Consider the following 26,494-nt stretch of genomic DNA (forward strand, 5'->3'; position numbering starts at 1 on the left):
ACCCAAATAACTTGATTTTGGATTCTGAACTACTTAGACTAATGAAGAAGGCAGGCTAAAAGAACAGTTACTTTACCCTCCAGTAAGTATGCTTCTTTGAGATGCTGGCAATGCGGATTCCACTGCAGATGTGCTTATGCCTCAAGAGCCCAAACTTGGAATATTTTCTTGGTAGTAGTGCCCTTGACCCTCCCCTCACAATTCAAAGCTTGTGTCTGCTGAGGGCAGCTTGTAGGATCCTCATTGATTACAATACCTCTAAGAACCACAGTTACTGTAGGGTAAGTAATCTTTTTTTTTTTTTTTTTTTTTTGAATTTGCATCACTGCAGATCCAACTCTAGGTGACTGGCAAGCAGTAAATATCCTCTCAGGATGATGGAAATGAGAAGTATCAGCTACATCAGTGAATTAGAAATTGGAGTACTACTCTCCAACGTTTGGCCTCTGATCTAGTAGCTAAGTCCAGTGCAAAGCGCCTGATAAACACGAGTGACTGCTCCACATAGCTGCCTTGCAGATCTCAGATACAGGCACATTTTAGAAGTAGGCCGAGGATGCTGCCTGGTGGACTGTGTTACCCAAAATTGGGCCAGCTAGGAAGGGAGGACTAATGATCCACCAGAGTTTGGCAGAAAGCAGCACGTTTATTATACTGACAGCTAAGCTCAAAAGAAGGGAAGTTCACACTCTCACTCACATACTCACTCTCTCAGGACAGGCACGGCACTGGAGATGTCAGGATCCTTCAAGGTAAGTGTTCCACAGCGCAGTGATGGACGGTGCGATGAAGGTTAAATCTTCCCGAGGTATGATGGAATGCAATGCGGCGAACCACTGGCCAGGTGGTCCTGGCAAAGGGCCTTTACGAGAGGTGCGGTCTTGTGAGTGCACTTCTGAGCACATGGCCCCTTCCCCTTTTAAGGACCTGTCCTCATGGCCTGCAACTAGAGATGACTTGGCTGTGTCTGGTTGGTCACACTCCACCTCGGGCAGTGTCCATGCACTGGGTGTGTGATCGCTGCCTAATTAGAGTCCCATACAGTTTGTCTACCTGGGAGGTCTTCTGATCTTCCAGCTGTTCAAGCAGCCCATTCATTCCACAAGCATTCCAGAAGGAAGGGGGAGGGGAGATAAAAGTAGGGAAAAATGTAACAGACCTTTTGAGCATACAGGTTATATATAGGATACAGATCACTGCTGCTCCTACAATAGACTGAGCCTTAGTAGTTGGTAGTGGAGGTGCACCAGCCATCTGATGGAGTGAGATGCAATGAGTAAGCCATTTTGACAGTTCTTGTGATGAAATACGTTAGCACTGAAGCAGCCAGCTATTGCCACAAATAGACCAGACTGGGAGGCTGGGAAGCGGTCAGTTCTGAAATATTTGATCCTGCCAATGTAATATCAAAGAAATCTGAATATATCCAAAGCCTGTAACTTTTCTCTCTTCGTGTGAAAAATGTTTTGGGGAAGAACACAGCTAAATTAATTCACTGGTTTAAGCTGAACTCAGAAGCCACCTTGAGAGCAAGTTTTGTATAAGGTCTCACTACACCTTGTCCTTATGGAATGAGGTATACAGGGGCTTGGCCATGAGTGCCTGACACTCATTCACTCTTCTGGCCAAGATGACTCCCCTCAAAAAGACCACCTTGAGAATAAGATGGTAGATGGAGCCATCCATAAAGCTTTCAATTGACTATGCTGAGGTTTCATGCTGGAGTAGATTATCTGACAGATTGGTAAGTATGCATTAGGTCAGGAGTGGGCAAACTTTTTCACCTGAGGGCAACATTGGGGTTCTGAAATTGTATCGAGGGCCGGGTAGGGAAGGCTGTACTTCCTCCAACAGCCTGGCCCCGCCCCCATCTACTCCCTCCCACTTCCCACCTTCTGACTGCCCTCCTCAGAACCCCCGACCCATCCAATCCCCCCTGCTCCTTGTCCCCTAACACCCTCATCCCCCTAGGACTCCTATGCCTATCCAACCCTTCCTCTGTTCTCTGTCCCCTGACCTCCCTCCCACTCTGAGAACCTCTGCCCCATCCAACCACTCCCTGTCCCGACAGCCCCCAGGACCCTCTGCCCCTTATCCTGCCCCCTCACTCCTCAGCCCTTTAACATGCTGCTCAAAGCGGCAGAACTGGCAGCCACGTGGCCTGGCCGAAGCCAGACATGCTGCCGCACTGCCTGGAAGGAGCTTGCAGCCCTGTTGCCCAGAGCGCTGGCGGCACAGTGAGCTGAGGCTGCAGGGAAGGGCGGACAGCTGGGGAGGGGCCGGGTGCTAGCCTCCCCGGCCGGGAGCTCAAGAGCCGGGCAGGACGGTCCCATGGGCCAGATGTGGCCCATGGGCTGTAGTTTGTCCACCTCTGCATTAGGTCCTTGAAAAACTTGGATACTGCCAGAGAAGACTAAGAGTGATTGTATTGGCAGACAATGTACCAATATTGCTGCCAGATGAACCCTGCCAAAGCTAAAAGAAATTCTAGAATGTTTTAACTGCAGCCAACCACCAAGAATCTTTGGTACTGTGCCTGCACCAGCTCCAGTCCTTTAGGGAAGCCCATAACAAGAATCTTTTCTATTTAGAGGAAGTCTTTCTCAGAGATCTTTTTTATCCTGTGCCAAGATTTCTTGATCTTGTGAGAAGCAGTTCTTTTTCCCCCCTAGTACTCAACCAGTCAGCATCCAGGCCATTAGTGCACCATTTTTGAGTCTAGCAATACCTGACTCTGATCTTGCAACGAAAGGTCTGAAAGCCTGGCCAGTGGTTTCACTGACATCTGTAACAGGTCTATCAGTCAAAACTGCCTCAGTCATAGAATCCTAGAATATCAAGGTTAGAAGGGACCTCAGGTCATCTAGTCCAACTCCCTGCTCAAATCAGGCCCAATCCCCAGACAGATTTTTGTCCCAGATCCCAAAATAGCCCCCTCAAGAATTGAACTCTCAACTCTGGGCTACGCAGGGCAATGCTCAAACCACTGGGCTATCCCTCCCCTGCAATATCCCTCCCCAGTCAATAGGCAGCTGGTCTCCTCTGGGGACTGGCAGAGGGAAAGGAGAAACAAGATTGGTGCCCCCTTGCTTGCTTATGTAGTCCTTAGCAAATACACTGTCTGTATCCGCACTACTGTCACAGAATAGGGAGGAAAGCCACATACTTTAATATAACACGTGTTGTAAAGTGTTTATATTCAGGCCTGTGTCCTCCTTGTTTCTGTAGATGGTCGGGGTGGGCTCCCCTCCAATCCCTGACACATCCATGACTAATGTCCTGCTGGGACAGGGTCATGAATGGTACTTATTTTGGGGCCTTGTCTGGATGCAGCCACAAGTCCAGCACTGCGAGGACATGAAGTGGTAATAGGACTTTCTTGTTTTGCAGAAGAGTAGATTGACCAAGCCAGAGCTGTAGAGGCATCAGGTGAAGTCTGGCAAGCAGGGTCATGTAAGTATACACAAACATATGGACTAATAATACAAGGCAATTCAGTTCCATCACTGCCAGTTGTGATTTCACAGTATTCAGCAGCAGAGGCGCTGACTTTTCAAAGTGCTGGGGGGTGCTTGACCCCTTGCTCTGCCTCAGACCCTGCCCCCACTCCACCCTTCCTATCTCTTTCTGCCTCGCCCCACCTCTTCTCACCAGTCCGCCCCCTCCCCTGAGCATGCTGTGTCCTCACTCCTCCGCCCCCTCTCAGACTCCTGCACGCTGCAAAACAGCTGTTTGTGGTGGGTAGGAGGCGTGGAGAGGGAGACGGAGGCACTGATCCATAGGGCCTGCTGATGGTTGGGAGGCACTGGGGAGAGGGAGGGACTGATAGGGGGCTGCCAGTGGGTGCTAAGCAACCATCATTTTTTCCCTGTAGGTGCTCCGGCGCTGGAGTTGGCACCTATGTTCAGCAGTAACTTAAGTGAGAGAAATGTGTCCTCTGACAAGTAAGCCCTCGCTACCACAGAATCTAACCTGGACCATATGAAGTTTATCATCATCTGTGACGGCATGAATGTCGGTTTCTTCCAATTTGCCATGAGGCCCAGATAAGCAGGGAACAAGCAGTTGAGAACTGTCAGATTTTGCTTGTGGGATCCACCTCTGAGCAGTAACTTGCCTAGACATAGCCAGACATAGATGTTTATTCCTTTGTGGGTGTGCAGCCACCACAGAAAGGCATTTTCAAAGAGACTCCTGTAACCATGGAGAATCTGAAAGGCAGTTACTTTGTACTTCTAGTGATTTGGCTCCACTGAAACAGTTACTTACCTGTACTCAAAGTTTTGTTCAAAGTATTGTTGCACATTCGTATTCTACTCAAGGATGTGTGGGAATCCAGAAAACCTGAACCAAAGTTTTCTGCAGCATTACCCATAAGGGTGTCATATGAGCCCTGCACATTCTTGTGGCCTCTCCCAAAGCTATATAAGGGCACTACCCTGATCCCCCTCAGGTCCTTTGCATCAAAACATGGCAAAACAGGACTCCGATGAAGATGGGATGGGATGGAGCAAGGGTCATGGAATTCAGAACATATGTGCACAACAGCTTCTCAAAAAGCAACAGTTAAAACACAGGAAAGTAACCATTTTTTCTTCAAGTGGCTCCACACATGCATTCCACACAGGTGGCTCACAAAACAGTACCATCAGGGGTGTGAGTGTCAGAATGTATTTAAATAATCACTGCAACACTGCCCTTCCAGAGTCTGTATACAATCTCCAAGCAATTGTGACTGCCTAGTGATGAGGGAAGGGATGCACCAAGGACCAGCCCTATAAGAACCAGTAAAGGGACATCCTTTAAAAGAGCTACCAAAGTAGACAGTCTCTGTGGAGGATGGGTGTTTGCTACCCAGTAACACAGAAACTAATCCACCTGGAAATTGTGCTGACACTGGTAGATCTCTCATTCTGCCATCATATGAAACAAATAGGCAGGAAGATGGCTTGAAAGTCTTGGTCCTGGTCCAGATAGAAGGCTAATGGTCACCTGACATCCAAAATAGATGAATGTGGTTTGGGGGAAAAAATCATTAAGTATAGTGACTGTTTCAAATGAAAAGCTGAAATCACTTTAGCTAAAAACTGCAGATGTGGCCTCAAAACTACTTTAGCTTTAAGCAATACTGTATGTGGCTGTCCTGCCAGGAGAACCTGAAAAGCTCTCCCACTCTTCTGGCTGACATAATGCCAATAAGAAAGGATGTCTTCTGATTTTGTGTCACCTAAGAGCAGGTACCCATAGGCTTACATGGTGTACCCATCAAAACAGCATTATGGTCCCATGCTGGTAATACATCCTGAACAGGGGAAAACTCACACAATCCCTTTAAAAAAATCTGGAGACTACAGAGTTGGGGGAGGGAGAACCAATCTTCCCTGAATGGGAGGGTGAATAGCTGAAATTCCTGTTCCTTCTCTCAGGGAGCTTAGAGAAAGGACTGAGATGAAATTTAGTAAGTACTCTAAAACATTAGCTTCTGCTGGAGGTATACTCCAGAGAGTAGACCAGATTAAAAATTGCTTCCACTTTGCAAAATAAGTGGATTTAGTGGATTATTTTGTGCTATTATGCAATATTTCCTAAACTGTCGCTGAGTGGTGTCTCTCTGCCTGATGTAACCACTCAACCACCATACCGTAAGATGCCAGCTGTTTGGATGTGGGTGCAATGTCCATCTGCAATGCTGGGGCAGAAGACTTGGGAGAGGAGGCAGAGGCCATGGAGATTGAATCAAGAGTCTATGAAGATCCAAGAACTAGCAGAGTTTCTATCAAACAGAATTACCTATAAGAATTACCTTGGCGTGGTCTTACATAAGAACAGACATACTGGGTCAGCCAAAGGTCCATCTAGCCCAGTATCCTGTCTTCTGACAGTGGCCAATGCCAGGTGCTTCAGAGGGAATGAACAGAACAGAATCATCAAGTGATCCATCCCATCGCCCATTCCCAGCTTCTGGCAAACCGATCCACTTATTTTCTTGCTTCAACTTCAGGCTCACCTGTAGAATAAGTAGAATACAGGGAATGTGTTCGTGAGAGTTGATCCCCAACAAATGAGAACGGCACCAGTAAGTGAGCCTGGACTTTAACCCACTCAGAAAAAATCGTTACTCATGTTGTTGTAACTGTACTTCGAAATGTGTTGCACATGTCCATTATGCGCTACTTCAGATGGAGAAGCACTTCCACTTGCCCAGGTAATTAACTCTTGTGGAAAGTTTTCTGCTAATATGGAGAACATTTTGTAGCACTGCCACTAAGCAATATGCCTCCTTCACATTTAGCCACTGATGAACTATGCCATGAGGTGCAACACCTTGAGGATTCAGGTGCAGCACCTGGCTGTGGTTCTGTGTCAGGATTCAGGTTATTGGTAACAAAAAGATCCCAAGTGGACAGATCATGGAGGTCTGAATGCCACATCTGTCTCAGCCAGGCTGGGGCTATAAGGATCATTCTGCCATCATCTTGCATGAGCATGACCCTGGAATCAGGGGTACTGGAAGGTATGCACAGAGCAGGTTCTTGGTCCACAGAAACATGAAAGCATCTGATATTAATCCAGGACTGTGACTCATCCGGGAACAGAACTGGGGACACTTCCTGTTCTGACAAGCTGCAAGTGATGGAAAGCTCCCTATGCAGAACACCCAAGCTACAATTTTTTTCTTGACACCATTCATGGTCCAAGTTAAAGGATCTGCTCAGACAATCTGCCAAGCCCTTCTGAATTCCCAGCAAATGAGACAGAATGACAGAGCCTCGAATGCACCAATTCCACAACTTGACTGCCTCCTGACAGAGGCAATCTGACATGGCATCCCTTTCCTTGCTCACATAAAATACTGTTGTGGTGTTCTTGGAGAATACCCGGACAGTCTTGCAAGTTCTTGATGCAGGAATTGCTCACTCACTCACTCACACCTGTCACCCCAATCGGGGTATGGGCCACCAACCACAGATCTCCAGAGTCCTCTATCCTGGGCCATTCGCTCTAACTGGTTCCAGGTATAGCCTATTTTTTTGCTATCAGCCTGAAGGTCGCGTCGCCAGGTGTTTCTTGGACGGCCTCTTTTTCGCTTGCCTTGGGGGTTCCACTGCAGTGCCTGTCTGGTGATGTTAGTTGGCTACTGACGTAGTGTATGTCCTATCCAACCCCATCTTCTCCTTCTGATTTCTTCCTCTGCTGGGAGTTGACAGGTCCTCTTCAAGAGGTGGATGTTACTGATGGTGTCTGGCCAGCGGATCTGGAGAATCCTTCTGAGGCAGCTATTAATGAAGGTCTGGATCTTCCTGATGGTTGTTTTGGTTGTCCTCCAGGTTTCAGCTCCATACAACTTCAGTATGTTTATGTGAAGCCTGGCCTTGTGAGCAGTCCACAAATCCTGAGCCTGAAGGGCACTCATATTAACTCTCCAATCCACAGTTTAAGCATCCATTACTACAGTCATGGACTGGAGCGGAGGGAGGGAGGGAGGGGTGGGATAGAAGGGAACTCCCCTTCACACATTATCTTGGCTCATCCATCAATCCAGCACAACCACCACCCTGTCCGGGGTCCATACCAGCCTATTTAGGTGGTTGGTTAAAGAAATTAAGAATGCCTGACTGCCTTGAGCCATGCCTGCAGTGCCCTACGCTGTAGCCTGGCATAAGGGGGTCACATACATACACGGAGCATTTGAAGCAATTCCTTACAGCGGTCTGAGGACGGTCCTTAAAAGACAAAAGAGAGGTCCCACAGAGTTTGAAACCTGGAAAGAGGTGGAAGTACTCTGGCCAATGTTTGTGACAGTCAGTGTCCAGAGACCCCCAGGGGGAGAACGGGGGGTCTGAACACCAAAGAATAAGGAATTGAATCAACTGATAGTATACAATATTATTATATTATAAAAGCGTATAAAGTCTTATGAAATCTGGTGACTTTGTGTTAATTGATATTATTGCATGATGTATGTATGGTTAGAGTGCAAAGGGTTATGTATGTGTGCTGGAAATATGTTCCTAAAATATGTTAATGGCCCATCCACTCCCAGTCTTTATCCATCACACAAAGTGAAACTATTTCCTCACACACACACACGCGCGCACACACAGTTCCTCACATCTCCTTGTCAGTTGCTGGAAATGGGCCATTTTCATTACCACTACAAACAGTTCTTTTTCTCTCCTGCTGATAATAGCTCACCTTAACAGATCACTCTCCTTATAGTGTGTATGTTAACATCCATTGTTGTATGTTCTCTGTGTGTGTACATACATCTTCCTACTGTATTTTCCACTACATGCATCCGATGAAGTGGGCTGTAGCTTATGCTCAAATAAATTTGTTAGTCTCTAAGGTGCCGCAAGTACTCCTGTTCTTTCTATAAGTCTTCAGTTAACCAAATAGGCTGATGTGTGCTCTGTCTCTTTGGTAGAGTTGCCAACTCTCCAAGATTGTTCTGGAGTCTCCGAAAATTAAAGATAATCTTTAAATAAAGATTATGTCACGTGATGAAACCTCCAGAAATATGTCCAACCAAAATTGACAACCCCATTCTTTAGAGGAAGCTCATTTAATTTCTGTGATTGTCAAGAGAGGGACTGCACACTGTAAGGAGATGTGTCTGAGGAACTCAGGAACTGGAGTTCATGGATTATTACCTGCAGGGCAAGGTTTAAACTGGTGAAGTCTTGAAGAGTTTTCTGGCAAGTCAGCCAGGCTCGTGTGTCAGAGAACTGATACACATCTTAGCAGTAGTAAAGCTCTTGCTCTTTCTAAGGCAGAATGGCAACACAATGGCTCACAGTTCTAGGTGTCCTAAACAGACCACTTCACAATGCTGCCCCCAGTGAATTCTATCCTCCCCACAAGCAGTCACATTGACTTCTCTTTGTTCACTTTCAGGTCCAGGACATGGAATAGACTTATTGTTTGATGGATTGCAGCCTGTATCTAAGAACATAAGAAAAGACGGTTACTCACCTTTGTAACTGTTGTTCTTCGAGATGTGTTGCTCACATCCATTCCAGTTAGGTGTGCGCGCCGCGCGTGCACGTTCGTCGGAAACTTTTTACCCTAGCAACTCCAGTGGGCCGGCAGGTCGCCCCCTGGAGTGGCGCCGCCATGGCGCCCAATATATATCCCTGCCGGCCCGCCCGCTCCTCAGTTCCTTCTTGCCGGCGACTCCGACAGTGGGGAAGGAGGGCGGGTGTGGAATGGATGTGAGCAACACATCTCGAAGAACAACAGTTACAAAGGTGAGTAACCGTCTTTTCTTCTTCGAGTGATTGCTCATATCCATTCCAGTTAGGTGAATCCCAAGCCTTACCTAGGCGGTGGGGTCGGAGTGAGAAGTCGCGGCATGGAGCACTGCAGAGCCGAAGGCCGCGTCATCTCTGGACTGCTGGACTAGGGCATAATAGGAAGTGAAGGTGTGGATGGAGGACCAGGTCGCCGCCCTACAAATTTCCTGGATGGGCACGCAGGCAAGGAAAGCCAGCAATGATGCTTGTGCCCTGGTGGAGTGCGCAGTCACATGGCCCGTAGGGGTGTGAGCCAAGTCGTAACAGGTCCTGATACAGGACGTCACCCACGATCCTCTGTGAGGAAATGGGTAATCCTTTGATTCGGTCCGCTACTGCCACGAAGAGCTGGGGAGATTTGCGGAACGGTTTGGTCCTCTCCACATAAAACGCGAGTGCCCGGCGGACATCAAGCGAGTGGAGTTGTTGCTCCCTGTGGGACGAATGGGGCTCTGGGAAGAAGACGGGGAGAAAGATCTCCTGGTTGACGTGAAAGGCTGAGACCACCTTGGGGAGAAAGGCAGGGTGTGGCCTCAGTTGCACCTTGTCTTTATGGAAGACCGTACACGGGGGATCTACCATGAGGGCCCGGAGTTCTGACACCCATCTGGCTGAGGTGATGGCCACCAGGAAAGCAGTCTTCCAGGAGAGACAGAGCAGGGAGCAAGTCGCTAACGGCTCAAACGGAGGGCCCATGAGCCGAGTCAGAACCAGGCTGAGATCCCAGGTAGGGGCAGGGGGTCGAACATGGGGGTAGAGACGTTCTAGTCCTTTCAGGAATCTGGTCACCATAGGGTGAGAGAAAACCCAACGGCCATCTCCACCTGGATGAAAGGTGGAGATAGCCGCCAGGTGAACCCGAAGGGACGATATCGCCAGGCCCTGCTGCTTGAGGGACCAGATGTAATCGAGAATACTGGCGAAAGAAACCTCCATAGGGAGGAAACCCCTCTTCGTGCACCAACAGGAGAAACGCTTCCACTTGGCCGAGTACGTCGCTCTAGTGGAAGGTTTCCTGCTGCCCAGTAGTACTTGACGTACAGGGGTAGAGCACCGTAGTTCTGACCTGGTCAGCCACTCAGGAGCCACGCCGTGAGGTGTAGAGACTGGATGCCCGGGTGACGGAGCCTGCCGTGGTCCTGGGTGATCAGGTCCAGGTGAAGGGGCAGGGGGACTGGGTCGGCTAGAGACAGGTCCAGCAACATCGGATACCAATGTTGTCTGGGCCACGCTGGAGCTATCATAATCAAGCGGGCCCTGTCCCTGCGCACCTTCAGAAGGACCTTGTGGATAAGCGGGAACGGAGGGAACGCATAGAACAGGTGCGTCGTCCACAGGATAAGGAAGGCATCCACTACCGACCCTGGTTCCCGGCCTTGAAAAGAGCAGAACATCTGGCATTTCCTGTTCCCTCTGGACATGAAGAGGTCCATCCGGGGACAACCCCACCTCTGGACGAGTGAGAAGGTGACGTCCGGGCGAAGGGACCATTCGTGCGAAAGGAAGGATCTGCTCAGACGGTCTGCCAGCGTGTTCCGTACTCCTGGGAGAAAGGAAGCCATGAGATGAACGGAGTGGGCTATACAAAAGCCCCAGAGCCGCACTGCCTCCTGACATAGGGGAGAGGATCTCGTGTCGCCCTGCTTGTTGATATAGTACATGGTCGTCGTGTTGTTGGTGAATAAATACAGAGACACAGCGACCTTGAAGCTGATGGGAGAACGCTTGGCAAGCAAGGTGGACTGCTCTCAACTCCCGTATGTTGATATGGAGGGCCACTTCCTGAGGAGACCACTGGCCCTGTGTCCTCAGGGTTCCGAGGTGGGCCCCCAACCCAGGTCTGAGGCATCCGTTGTTAGGGATACTGAGGGTTGGGGTGGATGAAACGGGAGCCCCGCACACACTACGGACTAGTCTAGCCACCACCAGAGGGAATCCAATACCTCCTGGGGGATGGTGATAACCGTGTCCAGCAGATGCCTGGCCGGACGGTATTGGCTGATAAGCCAGGACTGGAGGGGCCTCATGCGAAGCCGCACATAACCCGTAACAAAGGTGCAGGCCGCCATGTGGCCTAAGAAGGTTAGGCACATCCTTATAGAGGTCAAGGGAGCCGCTTGTAGACGTCGAATGATGGCCGACAGCGTCTGGAACCTGGACAGCGGCAGAACGGCCCTGGCCAAGGTGGAGTCCAGAATGGCCCCCATGAACTCTATCCTCTGCGTGGGGAGCAGAGTGGACTTTTCCACGTTGATAATGAGGCCCAAATCTCCAAAGAGTCTGCTGATCTTGCGGACGTGGTTGAGGACCTGTGATTCTGACGTGCCTCGAATCAGCCAGTCGTCGAGGTAGGGGAATACATGTATGCGACTACGTTGAAGATAAGCGACGATGACAGCCATGCATTTCGTGAATACCCTCGGGGCCGTGGAGAGGCCAAATGGGAGGACTGCAAATTAATAATGGTGGCGGTCGATCACGAACTGAAGGAAGTGTGTGTGTCCTGGGAAAATGGCTATATGAAAATAAGCGTCCTGCATGTCGAGGGCGACGTACCAGTCTCCAGGATCCAGAGATGGGATAATGGTCCCCAGGGATACCATGCGGAATTTCAACTTCACCATATTTGTTGAGTTCCCGCAGGATGGGTCTGAGGCCTCCCTTGGCCTTGGGGATCAGAAAGTAGCGGGAATAAAACCCCTTGCCCTTCTCGTTCTCCGGAACCACCTCTGTGGCTCCTTTGTCGAGGAGCGTCCGCACCTCCTGAAGGAGGAATTGCTCGTGAGAGGGGTCCCTGAAGAGGGACGAGGGTGGGGGGCAGGAGGGAGGGTGTGAAATAAATTGCAGACGGTATCCCGTTTGCACTGTGCGTAAGACCCAATGGTCGGAAGTTATTTGGGTCCACGCCGGGAGGAAGAATGAAAGGCGGTTGGAAAATGGGGGGGACGGATCCGTGGGGGAAACTGGTACAGTGTCCTCAGGCGCACCTTCAAAATGAAGGTTTTGGGCCAGGTGAGGCTTTAGAGGAGCCCTGATTCTGACCCCATTGGTTGCCCGATGGTCTGCGCCAGCCATTCCTGCTTTGGCACCTATTAAAGTCTTGCCGCTGGCGGTACTGGGGATAGGGTCGGCGCTGCTGCTGCTGTTGCAGCCGGAAGGGTCTGCGCTGCGTCCTGGGCGTGTGCATCCCTAGTGAGTGCATGATGACCCTATTGTCTTTCAGGCTTTTCAGCCTGGGGTCAGTCTTCTCTGAAAACAGGCCCTGACCTTCAAACGAGAGGTCTTGGATGGTGTGTTGGAGCTCCGGAGGAAGGCCAGAAACCTGTAGCCAGGAGATGCGGCGCATTGTAACCCCCGAAGCCAGAGTTCTGGCGGCCGAGTCTGCCGCGTCCAAGGATGCCTGCAATGAAGTTCTTGCGACCTTCTTGCCTTCATCAAGAATTGCCGCAAATTCTTGACACGCATCCTGAGGCGGCAACTCCTTGAACTTATCCGCTGCTACCCAAGAGTTATAGGCATAGCGGCTAAGGAGTGCCTGTTGGTTAGAGACCCTGAGTTGGAGGGCGCTCACTGAGTAGACCTTCCGGCCTAGCAGGTCCATGTGCCTCGCCTCCTTGGACTTCGGTGCTGGGGCCTGCTGCCCATGGCGCTCCCTCTCGTTCACAGACTGCACGACGAGGGAGCACGGGGTTGGGTGGACATGCAGGTATTCATACCCTTTGGAAGGTGCCATATACTTGCGCTTCACCCCGCGTGCAGCAGGAGGGATGGAAGCCACTGACTGCCAGATGGTATTAGCCTTGGCTTGAATAGACCTGATGAAGGGAAGGGCGACTCTGGTGGGAGCATCCGCTGAGAGAATGCTCACCACAGGATCTTCGATTTCCGAGACCTCCTCAGCCTGCAAGTTCAAGTTTTGCGCTACACGCCTGAGGAGGTCCTGGTGTGCCCTGAGGTCGAGTGGGGGGGGACTGGAGGATGACATTCCCGCCACTGCCTCATCAGGGGAGTACGATGAGGAGACCCCTGGTAGGAGCTGGTCCACGGGGGGCTCCGTCTGTACCAGCGCCTCTGATTCTGGAGGGAGCTCAGGGTCCTGCTGGTTAGACCGGTCTTCCCCCGCCGGAGAAGGGGGAGGGTGTCAGTAACCTAGTCCCAGATTTGGACCTTAGCGTCCAAAATATGGGGGTTAGCATGAAAACCTCTAAGCTTAGTTACCAGCTTGGACCTGGTACTGCTGCCACCACCCAAAAAATTAGAGTTTTGGGGCACTCTGGTCCCCCCAAAAACCTTCCCTGGGGACCCCAAGACCCAAATCCCTTGAGTCTCACAACAAAGGGAAATAAACCTTTTCCCTCCCCCCCCCCAGGTGTTCCTGGAGAGATACACAGAAGCAACCTCCGTGAATCTAAACAGATGGATTACACCCTCCCCGTTCCCAGCCTGGAGAACAGAATTACCGAGAGTTAATCTCTCTTCCCCCCTCACCCAGAGTGAATGCAAAGTCAGGCTAGTACATCTAACACACACAGGTTTTCCCCTGACTTCTTCCTCCCACCAATTCCCTGGTGAGCTGCAGACCCAATTCCCTGGAGTTCCTCACTAAAGAAAAACTCCAACAGGTCTTAAAAGAAAGCTTTATATAAGAAAGAAAGAAATACATACAAATGGTCTCTCTGTATTAAGGTGACAAATACAGGGTCAATTGCTTAAAAGAAATATGAATAAACAGCCTTATTCAAAAGAATACAATTTAAAGCACTCCAGCAACTATAGACATGTAAATACAAAACAAAAAACCAACTTTGTACTCACAACTTGGAAACAGAAGATTAGAAAGCAGGAAATAGAAAAATCCTTCTCTAGCTGAGAGAGATTCAGGCAGAAGACAAAGGACTCAGACACAAACTTCCCTCCACCCAGAGTTGAAAAAATCCTGTTTCCTGATTGGTCCTCTGGTCAGGTGCTTCAGGAACTTCTTTCCAGGTGTAAGAACATTAACCCTTAGCTATCTGTTTATGACAGAGGGCGAGACAACGACGCCTCCGGAGCCCTGCGCTCAGATGCCACTGGTTGAGGTGGAATGTGCTGAGGGTCCTGGGCTTGATGGTACGCCCAGGGTGTCCAGAAGCCCCACTGCTGCGGTCCCTGATCCTGCGGAGGAGGGTCATGGAAGAAGGCCGCGGGTCTGTCCGCATCCAGGGTGTACACGCTGTCTGCCTGCGATGAGACAGACGGCTGCCGGGAAGGCCATGGTGGGGCCAAATGTGGCTGATAGGGCTCCCTCGGTCTCGACGTCGACGACCTCCTCGGTGCCGGGGACCGGTACCGGGAATCGTACCGGTGCCGGGATTGGGACCGGGACCTGCCACCAGCTCGGTGCTGGGAGGTCGACCGGGGTGCTGACCGCCGACGGGAATGGCTCCTGGAGTCTCGGTGCCGGTAGCAGCGACTCGATCCAGACCGGTGCCGGGAGTAGCGAGACCATCTGGAAGATGACTGGCGCCACGAGTACGACCGGTACTGCCGAGGGGAGCGGTGCCAGGACTGCGAGCGGCGCCTGGAGCGAGAACGTCCACGGTGCCGGGACCTCGAAGGGGATCGGTGCCGGCTGGGCGAGTCCGGAGACGGCACTCGCATTGTCGCAGGCTTGCCTCTAGACACAACCCGCACCGGGGTTACCGGGGGTTGAGGCTGGGTGGGCTCCGTGAGAGCAATTAGGTCCCGCGCCGAAGTGAATGTCTCTGGCGTCGAAGAGACCAACAGTTCAACCCCGGATCTTATAGGGGAGCTAGGAGGGACCGGACTTGACGGACCTCCAGGGCCCGGAGTCGACGGAATCCCTGCTGGTGGTGCCACGGCAGAGGTAGGTGCCAGGCGCTCCGCTCAAGTCTGCGAGGATGGAGTGGCAGACATCAAGGGCCTTGCGTCGAGTCCCAGTGCCGGGGAAGGTCGGTGCCGGGGCGTCTTTCCGGTGCCGGTGCGGAGCTGGCGCTCTGCATCGGGGCCACAGGATTAAGTGCCGCTTCCATCAGGAGAGTCCTTAACCTCTGGTCCCTCTCCTTTTTTGTCCGAGGCTTAAAAGCCTAACAGATGCGGCAGTTATCTGAAATGTGCGATTCCCCCAGGCACTTCAGACAGGCGTTGTGGGGATTGCTTGTCGGCATCGGCTTTTTGCTGGCCGAGCACTGTTTGAACCCCGGCGAACCAGGCATGGGCCCGGTGCTGGGCTCAGGGAAGGGCTACAGCCCAAACCCGCTAAATAAGTATATACAGCTATACTAAAATTAACAATAACTAACTATAATTTACAACTATCTGCAACTATGAGAACAGCGAAACAGAGGAGAGCTAGGGACGTGGAGGACAGCTATGCCGTGCTCCACAGTTCCAACGACCGACACGGCGGTAAGAAGGAACTGAGGAGCGGGTGGGCTGGAAGGGGTATATATCGAGCGCCATGGCGGCGCCACTCTAGGGGGCGACCTGCCGGCCCACTGGAGTTGCTACGGTAAAAAGTCTTCGGACGAACGTGCACACGTGGAGCGCACACGTAACTGGAATGGACATGAGCCATCACTCGAAGAAGAACATCTGGTGTCTGAAAGGAGCCCAGACTAACAGTAATCCACTTAAGGATATACATGGATACCTCTTTTAAGGAGGTAGGCAGCCATTATTGCTGTACACTTTGTAAAAACCCTGTACGCCAATGACAAACTGCATGGCAGGATAGTGAATTGGTCTTCTCCAGCAAACCTCATGAACGTACTGTAGGCAAGATGAATTGCCACATGGTATATGAATCCTGTAAGTCAAGGGAAGCAAACTGATCTCTTGTATCTAGTGAAGAGATAACTGCAGTCAGAGACACAATACAGAATTTTTTTTTAGATATATCTGTTGAGATTCTGAAGGTCTAAGATGGGATGAAAGCCCCCTCTGGCCTTGTGCATTAAAAGATATTAGGAATACCCCCCCTGTCCCAATGAATAGAGGGCTTCTTTTATGGCTCCCTAAGAATGCAGCATTTTCACTTCTTGTCTTAGCAAAGACTCATAAAAAAGGCCCCCGAAGGACTATGTTGGGCCGGATGGGGGAGATAGAAAGGAAGTGCAGGGTATATCCTGATTCCACCATGCTAAGCACCCATTTGTCTCAGGTGATGGACTGCCACACATGTAGGATATGGTATACCCCAGGTTGGCAACCTACGGCACATGTGCCACTTTTGGCACACGAGCTGATTTTGCCTGGCACGTGGCTGCCAGCCAGGGTCGTGGCCAGCTGTGTGAACGGAACTCCAGGCCAGCAGAGGCTGAGCGGGGCCAGCGACCGGGACCCCAGACCAGTGGCAGGCACGCCCCCTGGCTCCCCCCTCACCACACTCGGGCTCTGCGGCTCCCGGGACTGTGAGCAGCCAGAGCCCTGAGCCTGCTGCAGGAGGGACGGCGGCAGTGGCTCACACTCCTGGGAGCCGCAGAGCCCGAGCACAGCAAGGTAGGAGCTGGGGGGGCACACAGGGACCACCGCCCATATGCATCCGCTGCAGGAGCCCCCCCGGGGGGGCCACAGCCCGGGCAGGCGCACCTCCAGGCTTTCCCCTCACCGCGCTCGGGTTCTGAGGCTCCCAGAAGTGTGAGCTGCCACCGTCACTGTCCCTCCTGCAGCTCCCCCGCTCCCACTGCTTCAGCACTCCACGTGGAGCCAGTGTCTCCATGTGGAGGCAGCATAGGCCTGGTAAGGGGAGCAGGGGGAGGGCTGGATGTGTCGGGAGTTCTGGGGATCCGGTCAAGGGGCGGGGAGTGGTTGGATGGGGCATGGGAGTCCTTGGGGGTCTGTCTGGGGGCGGGGGTGTGGATAAGTGTAGGGGCAGTCAGGGGACAAGAAGCATGGAGGCTTAAGTAGGGGGTGGGGTTCTGGGGGGCAGTTAGAGGCAGGGGTCCCAGGAAGGGGCAGTTAGAGGACAAGCAGCAGGGGGGAGTTGGGGGTTCTGACCAGGGGAATCGGGGTGGGAAGTGGGAGGGAGCGGATGGGGGCAGGGCTCTCCCTTCTCTTTTGATTGTTGAAATATGGTAACCCTAGGCGAGGGGGGAGCTGGGGGGCACATGGGGGCTGGTCCCACATACATCCACTGCAGCCTGCAGGAGCCGCTGGGGGGGCGCCAGGCCACAGCCTGGGCAGGAGGGGCGGGGGGGTGGAGCTGCTCCCCAGTAGCGGAGCCACTGCCTTTGCAGGGCTGCTGCCCCCTGCACCGCACCGGCTCCTGCATGGCTGGGGCTCGCTGCTGCTGCAAGCGGGACGCTCTGGCTCTCCAGTGCCTCCGGAAGGCAGCTTCTCCCTGTCAAGCTGCTGCAGCGGTCCAAACTTGGCAAATCCAGTGAGTGGACTCAGGGGAGGGGGGGCCACAAAGTGGAAGTTTCGCCTAGGGCACGAAATATCCTTGCACTGGCCCTGCCCCAGGGGGTGCATGCACCCTAGGTTAAGAACTGATAAGATCTGCATTTTAATTTAATTTTAAATGAAGCTTCTTAAACATTTTTCAAAACTTGTTTACTTTACATACAACAACAGTTTATGGACTTCTAGAGAGAAATCTAAAAACGTTAAAATGTATTACCGGCATGCGAAATCTTAAATTAGAGTGAATAAATGAAGACTCAGCACACCACTGCTGAAAGATTACTGAACCCTGGTATAAACTGTTCCAGAAAGGTGAGGAATGGTCAGTAAGTCCAAGGCTGGGTAGCATATGGCCCTCAATCTAAAGTCAAAATTGCTGTTTGGTGCCCTGGGAATGCCTAGATTGGTCAGCCTAATGAAAGAGGTGGTACTGCTGTCTAGGCTGATATTGAGGACCATATTATGGCCAGAGCTTGGAGGCCCAAAGACTTCAGAACGAGTCTCAAGTTCTTCAGGATGTGCAAAGCCTCATCCATTTTGGATGAAAACAAGGCACAATTCTCAAAAAGAAGCTCCTCAATCGTGTGTTGCGCCTCCCAAAGGAATCCCTGAGGACTGTAACCAGGAGGAAAAGCACATTATTACTGTTATCACAGACCTGGCTGCAAAGTCCATCAAGTCCGTAGAAGCCTGCAGGTCTACTAGAGAGATGAGGCAGTCCTCAATGACGAGTGATTGGAATTGCTCTCTGGAAGCTTCAGGCAGCTTACTGGCAAACTGGGATCTGATCTCTTCATTTGAGAAATCATATCTGGCAATACAAAGTGTTGAATGGCAACAGGAAATTGTAAACTTGCTGCAGAATAAGTTTTTCTGCCAAAAAGGTTGAGGGTTTTTGGCATTTTTTCTTAGAGGGTAAGCCTTAGCTTGACCCTGATGATGGCTCTTCTTTCAGCATGGCCACAACTAATGATCCAGGGGTGGGATGTAACCTGGTATTTTCATTCCAATTGTTTGGTCACTGGTGGAATGCAGGAAGGGGGCTGTCAGATTGTTTCAGCCTACTGCATAATGGCATCATTTGCAGGGAGGCCCACCTTCCCTACCCCAGAGAGATAGAGAATGTTAATGAGCTTGTGGGTACTCTCCTCCACAAGCTCCACTTGAATGTTCAGAGAGGTTGCTGCTCTCCTGAGAGGGTCCTGATGCACCTTGAAGTCACCTGGCACCAGGGAGGATCCATCCAGTACCAGGCCCCCATCCAGGCTGAGGAAGCTTGAAGCAGGGGCAACAGAGATGACTCCCACGGCTGATTTTGTGGTGCCAAACACCAACTGCAGCTCTGTAGCAGGCTGAGCTAGGTCTTACATCTGGGAGTGAGAAGACTGATTGGTACCTACAAGTCTGTCAGTACTAATAGGAGAGTGCTCCCTTCTGGGGAGATACACTCGTGCTAGGCCTTGGTGATGTATATGTGGATGCTGGGGGCATCCCCCAGAGCATCCAATAGGGGCATTGGAGGAACACTTTGGCAAGGTGTCTTCAAAGAGTTCCCTTGGAAAACCAAGGGGGCTCAAATGCTAGTCTAAGGGCAGCTTTCATGAAGATATATCAGAGGCACTCCTCCATCAGCTTCTTCATCCTGGTGTTGAAGCCATGACAAAGAGCACTTATCTCTAATGTGGCCCTCACTCAAGCACTTGAAACAAGAATGAGGTTCACCAACAAGCCCAGGCCTCTTACAGCCTGTGCAAAGTTTGAAACCTGGGGACACTGACACAGGCTACTGGTACTGGGTGGGATCTGGAGACTCACTGGACTGGAAAAATCCACAGTGACTCTCCTCAGAAGTTTCTGATGAGACTTTAAAATCCTTTGGAACCAGAGAAGAGTCCACAATCATTGAGTAATCAGGGGAGAAGAAAGAAAAGTAAGAAGCAGATTGATCCTCCTGTGGTAGAACTGGTTCCTCAGGTCCTGGCTCCTCCTGCACCACTAGCTGCTCAGGGGGAACAACACCTCTTCATATTTCCAATCAAGGTGGCTCTGGAAGCTGCTCTACTGAACACTCTGGAGACCTTCCCCTAGACTGAGTCTATGACTGAAACCTAGGAGAACAGGAAATACCCCAAGGGCTCCAAAATGGCCAAAGCGTAGGGCATCGGGGACCAATAAGCACTGTCCAATGACTATCTGTTTCTGCTAAATTATCAGACCCAAGCCCAATGCTCTACTTCTGCAGGCAGTCTAGAAGACTTGCTAGATCAATTGAGTCTAGGAGGAAATGGTGAGATAGTAGAGGACTTTGAGCCACACTGCAAAGAGCCACTCGGCAATCTAATCGAGCTGTAGCCTATCATGAAGAGGCCATCATCAGTACCAAGGTAGGTGTGGCAGTCAATACCTCAAACATGTCTGAAGACATTGATGGCACATCATCATTAACTGGTGTCACGAATGACCCCTCATATTCAGTGCCATGATACAAGCTGGAGTCAGTACTCAACTGGAGTCCCAGTACCAACGCTGTTGGCGCTGAGACAGAGGCCAAAGACTGTACCCATGCCATCACACTGTATACCAGTGCCAAAGAAAGTACCTGAGAAGGTGTAAGCCCCTACAATATTTCTTGTCTGGAACCAACATCGGTACCACTAGTAGTCTCCGCGTCAGAACTGAAGACAGACCTGGTAACACAGGGGATCATGCAATGAACTCCTGTACCACAAGACAGTCTGGAATGGAGAGGTAAAACAAACCTTTGCTGCATTTTAAGCTTACAGGGTTGTTAATACCAATAATATCTGCCCCCAAACTGCATCCATTGTTAGGGGAACCAACAGCTACCCTGAAAACAGTACTGAAAAATCAACAGTATGGCACAGATGACCTCCTGAGGTCCCTTCCAACCCTGACATTCTATGATTCTAATTACCAGATCCTCCTGCCACAGTACTGGGGAAACATGGGTTGACAGCTCAGCTCTACCCTGGGTACCTGGAGAGTCTCAGTGATGTTCTGAGTCCTTTCATTGAAGAAGAGGAGGAATTCTCAATGTTTACCATTCAGGAATGCCTCTCGTGTTATGGAATGAAGGAAAATACAGCAAATTAGTAGTTATTTCTACAGATAGGAATGCTCATTATTACTGCAGACAACATGCATGGATCTAACCAGCAATTATATTGGACAAGAGATACTGGTTTGTCCTGCGTGTCCTCTTTCAGAGAGGCCCTGGAGAGGAAAATCAACCTCTCTCTCCCTCTGTGGTTAAGAGTCCAATCCAGGGGGAGTCTCAGAGACAACCATAGCCACACTTGCGGTCTGCAGACAGACGGGAAGCAAAGTGTTCCCTCCAGGGCCCAGAAGTCGAGGCAGGACTCATTGCCTTCTCCCCAGGCAGTGTTTGAGGCACAGGTCTCTGGAAATCTGCTTTCTTTTCTTGAAAGAGAGGCAGATACTGAACCTCTCAATATGTTCCTCATGAAGACAAAAAAGGCAGCACATATGGAACTCACTATTCAGGATGGACACTCCACACAATGCTCAGTATTTAAAGCTCAGCAAGTGCTGCATGCCACCAGTGCGTAACATCAAAATTAACTAAATAATACCATATGGTACAAAGTAAAAAATAAAAACAAAATAATAAAACAAAAGTGTACTATTTGCCAATCATGTAGAGTGCTAAACTAACAGACTATGCACAAGAAAACCCATGATGAAAACTGCAAGGGGAGCTCAAACTCAGGCCATGGGTAATGAGAATAAAATGGAGAGTCGAGGAGGCAGCACCCCGATATAACCTCAGAAGGATCCACAAGGATGTCAGGAGGCATGGACTGCCCTGACAGGTAATGTTGCAAAAACTCTTCAGCTTCAGCACATGGGCTGCACAAATATGCCTGAGTGGAAAAAAAGTGTTTAACCATTCAAAAAAGAATCTCAGATATGTCCTGTGGACCAGATGGATGTCAATGTGGAAAATCTGTCCTGTAAAGTACAAAGCCATAACCCAGTTAGTTCTGAAAAGACCCAATTTTGGTAGTCCTTGTTTTTCAGAGGGTCTTCCCCATCTTTTTCCTGACAGAAGGGCACGGCTGCTCTGTCCTTTATGCCCTCACACAGGAGCATGAGATGGCACAGGGCATATGTGCAGCTCAGACAGACTGCTACTCAGAAAAGATTCCGAGCTCGTGTAGATTCAAAGAAGAATTTTTATTTTCAGTAGTCTCCCACAGGGTTCCATCTAAGCAAGACTAGGAACCTCATATTTTTAGGGATGAAGCATGCCACCATATCCGACTTAGAGAAGACCTTCCAAATGTCAGAACCCTGGAGAAATATTGGTTTGAAGTCCTTTTGGGATGACTTCTAGCTACTCTACTGGGGGAATATCTGCTATTTACTCTCATATGGTCTTGGCCACATATATGGCAAGATGGACAATAAAACACACAAGTCTGGTTTTAGAAGTCTGGTCCACCTTTCTGTCTAATAGGTCTTCAGAGATGCTGTGCTGGGGCCAGCTAATGGGAATGACCTCTTAACGTCTCTATTTCTTTGAGATGTGGTACAATTTCCTTAGCTTACTTGGAGTGACCATCTTGTATCCATGAATAATCATGCTTCTATTGAAACAGTTAATAACAGTTTATTTTCATCCAGCAAAAAATACCATTTCCCACACTGAACTTAATTTCTGGTTTGAAGAGCCAAAACTATTTTAGTGCAGCCCAGGTTCTGGCACAAACTAATATGACAATGGCAATAAAGAATTAAGTTCCTTATTCAGCAGAATGCTGACGCATAAACAGGTTCACCAAGCCCATGGTTTGAATAATGGCTAAGGGGCAATAATTGGAAAAAACAAAACAAAACAAAACAAAAACAGTAGTAATACAGCATTAGCAGTCCTTTATAGGACTCCTGTTTCCTTTATGCAATGGGTTAGGAATGAGGCCTCATTTTCTGGAAGGCCTGACATAGAATAGCCTCAACAAAGGAGGCCTGAACCTTTATTTGTCTCCTTGCAGACCCTTTATTGATGCAGTAATAAAAGCTACAGGTGAACTCTGAGGATGCTCACAAGACCCACCTTCACTTCAAACTAAGGGCTTGTCTACACTTGAAATGCTACAGTTGCGGCACTACTGTATCGCTTCAGTATAGACATTCACTACAGTGAAGGGAGGGGTTCATCCACCTCACTGACATGCAGTAGCATGGCTGACAGAAGAATTCTTCTGTCGACTTTGCACAGTCTACCTGGGGGTTACGTCGTTTTAACTATATGGTTTGGGAGGTGAAGGGGGATTCTTCACACACCCAAGCAATACAGCTGGATCAATTTAACTTTTGGGCATAGACCTGGCCTAAGGCTGTCACATTGCTTACCTCTACTGCAAACCCTTCAAGTGAGCAGGACACTCCATCCACTACAAACAGATGAGGGTTATTACTGTGGGCTTAAGCAGTCACTGGAATTGAGAGTATTTTTTGCCCTTCTTTTTCTTCTGTGAATATTGTTGTGAACAGCAGCAGTCAAGACCACCTGTTCACTTCCCTGAGCTGAAGAAAGACATTAGGACAGAAAGGAGAGCTATGGGAGAACAGAACACACAAGGGACGAAATATACGTTTTATTCTGTTGATGCTGTTACTTGTCAAATCATGTTACATAAGAGTGCCAACTAGCCATCAAACCTGAATACTGGCAGAGTTAAACAAGATACATTCTAATAACTTACTGTGACACATCCAGCCATTGGTATAGTGTTATCTGACATCTTTTGGGGTAAGTCTATTTGCAAGTGAACTCGATGACGATCTGGACATATTCTCATATCCCTGCATATTCACATAATAAGAAAAACAGTTTATGGACAAGATGGAGAACTCAAAAGATAGTATACTAAAATAGTTTAGACCATGGTTTCAGGAAAGCTTAAAAACTCTAAAATTTTGTAAAAGCCATAATTGAGACAGAAGCTTAACAAGAAACATGAGAAACAACAAAAACTTTGGGGAGGAGGGAGAGGGACAAGTAGAGATTGCAGAAATGTGATGTGGAACTCAACAGCAGCAGAAAAAACAAGCGCTAAAATGAAAATTCACTACTTAGGGTTATTTATTTTTACTATCTGATCTGTGATATGATCCAACTGCAATAGGCACTACATATTAATCCATTAATGTGTGAGTACATTTAAACACTCCTCAATCCACCAAAGCAAGAGAGAAGATAAAAATTATCTTCAAAGAAGCTGAAATGACTTCTTCAAGTAAATTGAGCACAAACTGAAGAATTATTGGTGTTGATTAGTCATCACAAAAGTATATCAGGACTTAACTATTTTAAGAAATCAATACTGATGATTACTACAAGAAAAATATCACAAAGGGCTGTAATGAAAGAATCTATCAGTTCTTTGCTCTTAAAATGGTGCTGGTTAGCTCATTGAACAGTTATTTTCCAGAAGGAAAACAGATTTATCACACAGCCCCTTCACTATCAGAGGAAAACTAGCTGGCAGGCAGGGTAGTAATGTTATAAGTTCCAAAGATACCTGCTGTCCACTGGAGGCACATGAACACTTTTTACTGTTAAATATGATAGAATACTTAGAAGAAGAAAGCAAAAGAACCATGACTGCAAATCTAACCTGAATACAATTCTCTAAAGGGAATTCTTATTAAAAAAAACTAGTAACAGTCATTCAAAGCAGAAGACATTAAACTTGTTAGCATAAACTTATATTTTCCTTACTTGCAAACACCAGATCTTTTAAGGTACTGACAAAGAGGCCTTGCAAGTTTCATATCTTCTTTAGCCTCAAGCACCCCCGCTGTAAAGTCACACAATTCCAGTGGAATTTTAGCTTCTGTGTGTTCTAAATAACGCAGTACACCAACTGCATGGCATCCATTTCTTTCTGTCAGCAATAAGATTGATTTTGCCTTTGTATATATTTGACCTACAGAGGAACCCTTCAACAAAAGTGGAAGAAATTTATTTTTAGGCTTCAGAAGTTCTTCAATAGTCACGTGGCAAAATGTTACTGTTAATAAATGAATGTTAGCCAGCAAAACTAAAATGCCCATTAAAAGCTACTCAAACCTTTTCTAGTACATTCTGGAAGTTATCAGACATGCTGTGTAAGCGCACACCAAAGACTCTTGGAGAAGCAGGAAAACTAAAATGAACCACACAATTTGCATCAGTAATTCCCAAGGACGGCATGCAGTCATCAGTTAAAACTGTAAAAAAAAATAATTTGAAATATACACGTCATGTGTAAGTACTACAAAATATTACAGAAAATGGCACGTTACTTAATGGTAATTGCATTTGTTATAGCTGTTCTCTCCTCCTCATCCTCTGCTAACTATGTTATGACTATTTTTCCAGAATCTAAGGGTAAAACGTTTTTGTGTCTTCCATAAACACTCTTACAACAGGTATTACTTAACCCCTTTGCCCTCAGTCAAGAAACTTTACACATAACAAAAAATAAGCACACAGGATAGAGGAAGAGGCAACGAATTTTTATCACAGGTAATTTTAGAATGTTAAGATGTGTCTTTTTCCATTCAACAGAACCAACTCCTTACCCTGAAGTGATATAAAAGAATAGTAAAGAGGAGGAAAAGAAAGAGGAGGAAGAGGCCACCGTATCATGCTGTTTGCAACAAATGATCTAAAACCAGAAATCATATAAAGTAAAATGGATGACAAACAGATCTTCATAAAGACATTTATAGAACAGCTTTGATAAAATAAAATAGATAATCCAATACCGTAAGTGCTGAACAATGCCCAGGATTTAACCCTTCTACATCCCCAGAAAAGGTGTCTCAATTAGAAGCAACAAGGTGGTGAGGTAATAACTTTTATTGGACCACCCTTTTACCTCACCCACCCAGCTTGTCCTTCCAATATCCTGGGACAAACACGGGTACAGCAACACTGCAAACAATCTATCTGAAGTAGTAGTTTTTCAGCTTGATGTTTATGAACTTCTATGAATTTCCTCCAAATTTACAGCACAGTAATTACAAATACCTTTTAGCTCAAAATAAAGCACTGACCCATAGGTTCCATTGTTCCAGGAGAGTTCACAAAGAGTGAAACTGCCTTCAGGAAACATACAAGTACAATAAACTAAACTCTAAACTCATATCCATGAAGTGAAAACTGAATGTGGAAGTGGCTTGCATTGAGGCCTTTCAAATGCTGCCAGAGGGAATTAACAGACAGGAGACACGGAAACCTCTAGGTTATTAATGCTGTACAGTCTACTATACATCAATGAAGGAAAGCTTCCCAAGTTAGTTGATACATAAGGTTGGCAGACTTCTTCCTAGGTATTAAAAAGAATGGCATCAGCTTCTGGTGATTAACCAAATTCTACATCTCAAATACTGTGCAGTTAGGGTTCATTTTTTGACACCCAAATATTGGAAAAGGGAGCTCCTGAAGGAGGTTGAGAAAAACTTGAATTTTCATGACTGATTTTCCAATTTATCAGATCCTAAAAGACATTTTTATCTGTTATGGAAACAAAGGTTTCCAAAGTCAGCATTTACAATTATTCATCCTTGCTAGCATTGATCTTCCTCACAATTCAAGCAAGGAGTGAGTAAAGAGAGAAGTTATGAAAGAGATACTACAATGAAAAGGAGAAGGCATCTGTGTAAGATGTTTCTCTCAGCACCTAGAACAAGAGTTGGTAATCTTTTTGTTGGACTGAAAGGCAAAAACATTCACCTGAGATATGTCCCACATAGATGTC

The 26,494-nt window shown here is 48.4% G+C and overlaps 1 protein-coding gene across 1 annotated transcript in view; it reads right to left on the reverse strand.

Moving 5' to 3' along the window:
• TDRD12 (tudor domain containing 12) overlaps positions 1-26,494 on the reverse strand; it is a 156,020-nt gene that overhangs the window by 57,457 nt on the left and 72,069 nt on the right. Inside the window, exons 20-22 of the mRNA XM_050923143.1 lie at positions 24,820-24,959; positions 24,469-24,689; positions 23,450-23,549 (exon numbers count right to left, since the gene is read on the reverse strand). Of these exons, the coding sequence (XP_050779100.1) occupies positions 23,450-23,549; positions 24,469-24,689; positions 24,820-24,959 (461 nt within the window). The remainder of the gene's footprint in view (positions 1-23,449; positions 23,550-24,468; positions 24,690-24,819; positions 24,960-26,494) is intronic.

Source organism: Gopherus flavomarginatus, chromosome 14 (genome assembly GCF_025201925.1).
Source record: "Gopherus flavomarginatus isolate rGopFla2 chromosome 14, rGopFla2.mat.asm, whole genome shotgun sequence".
NCBI classification, from domain to species: Eukaryota; Metazoa; Chordata; order Testudines; family Testudinidae; genus Gopherus; species Gopherus flavomarginatus.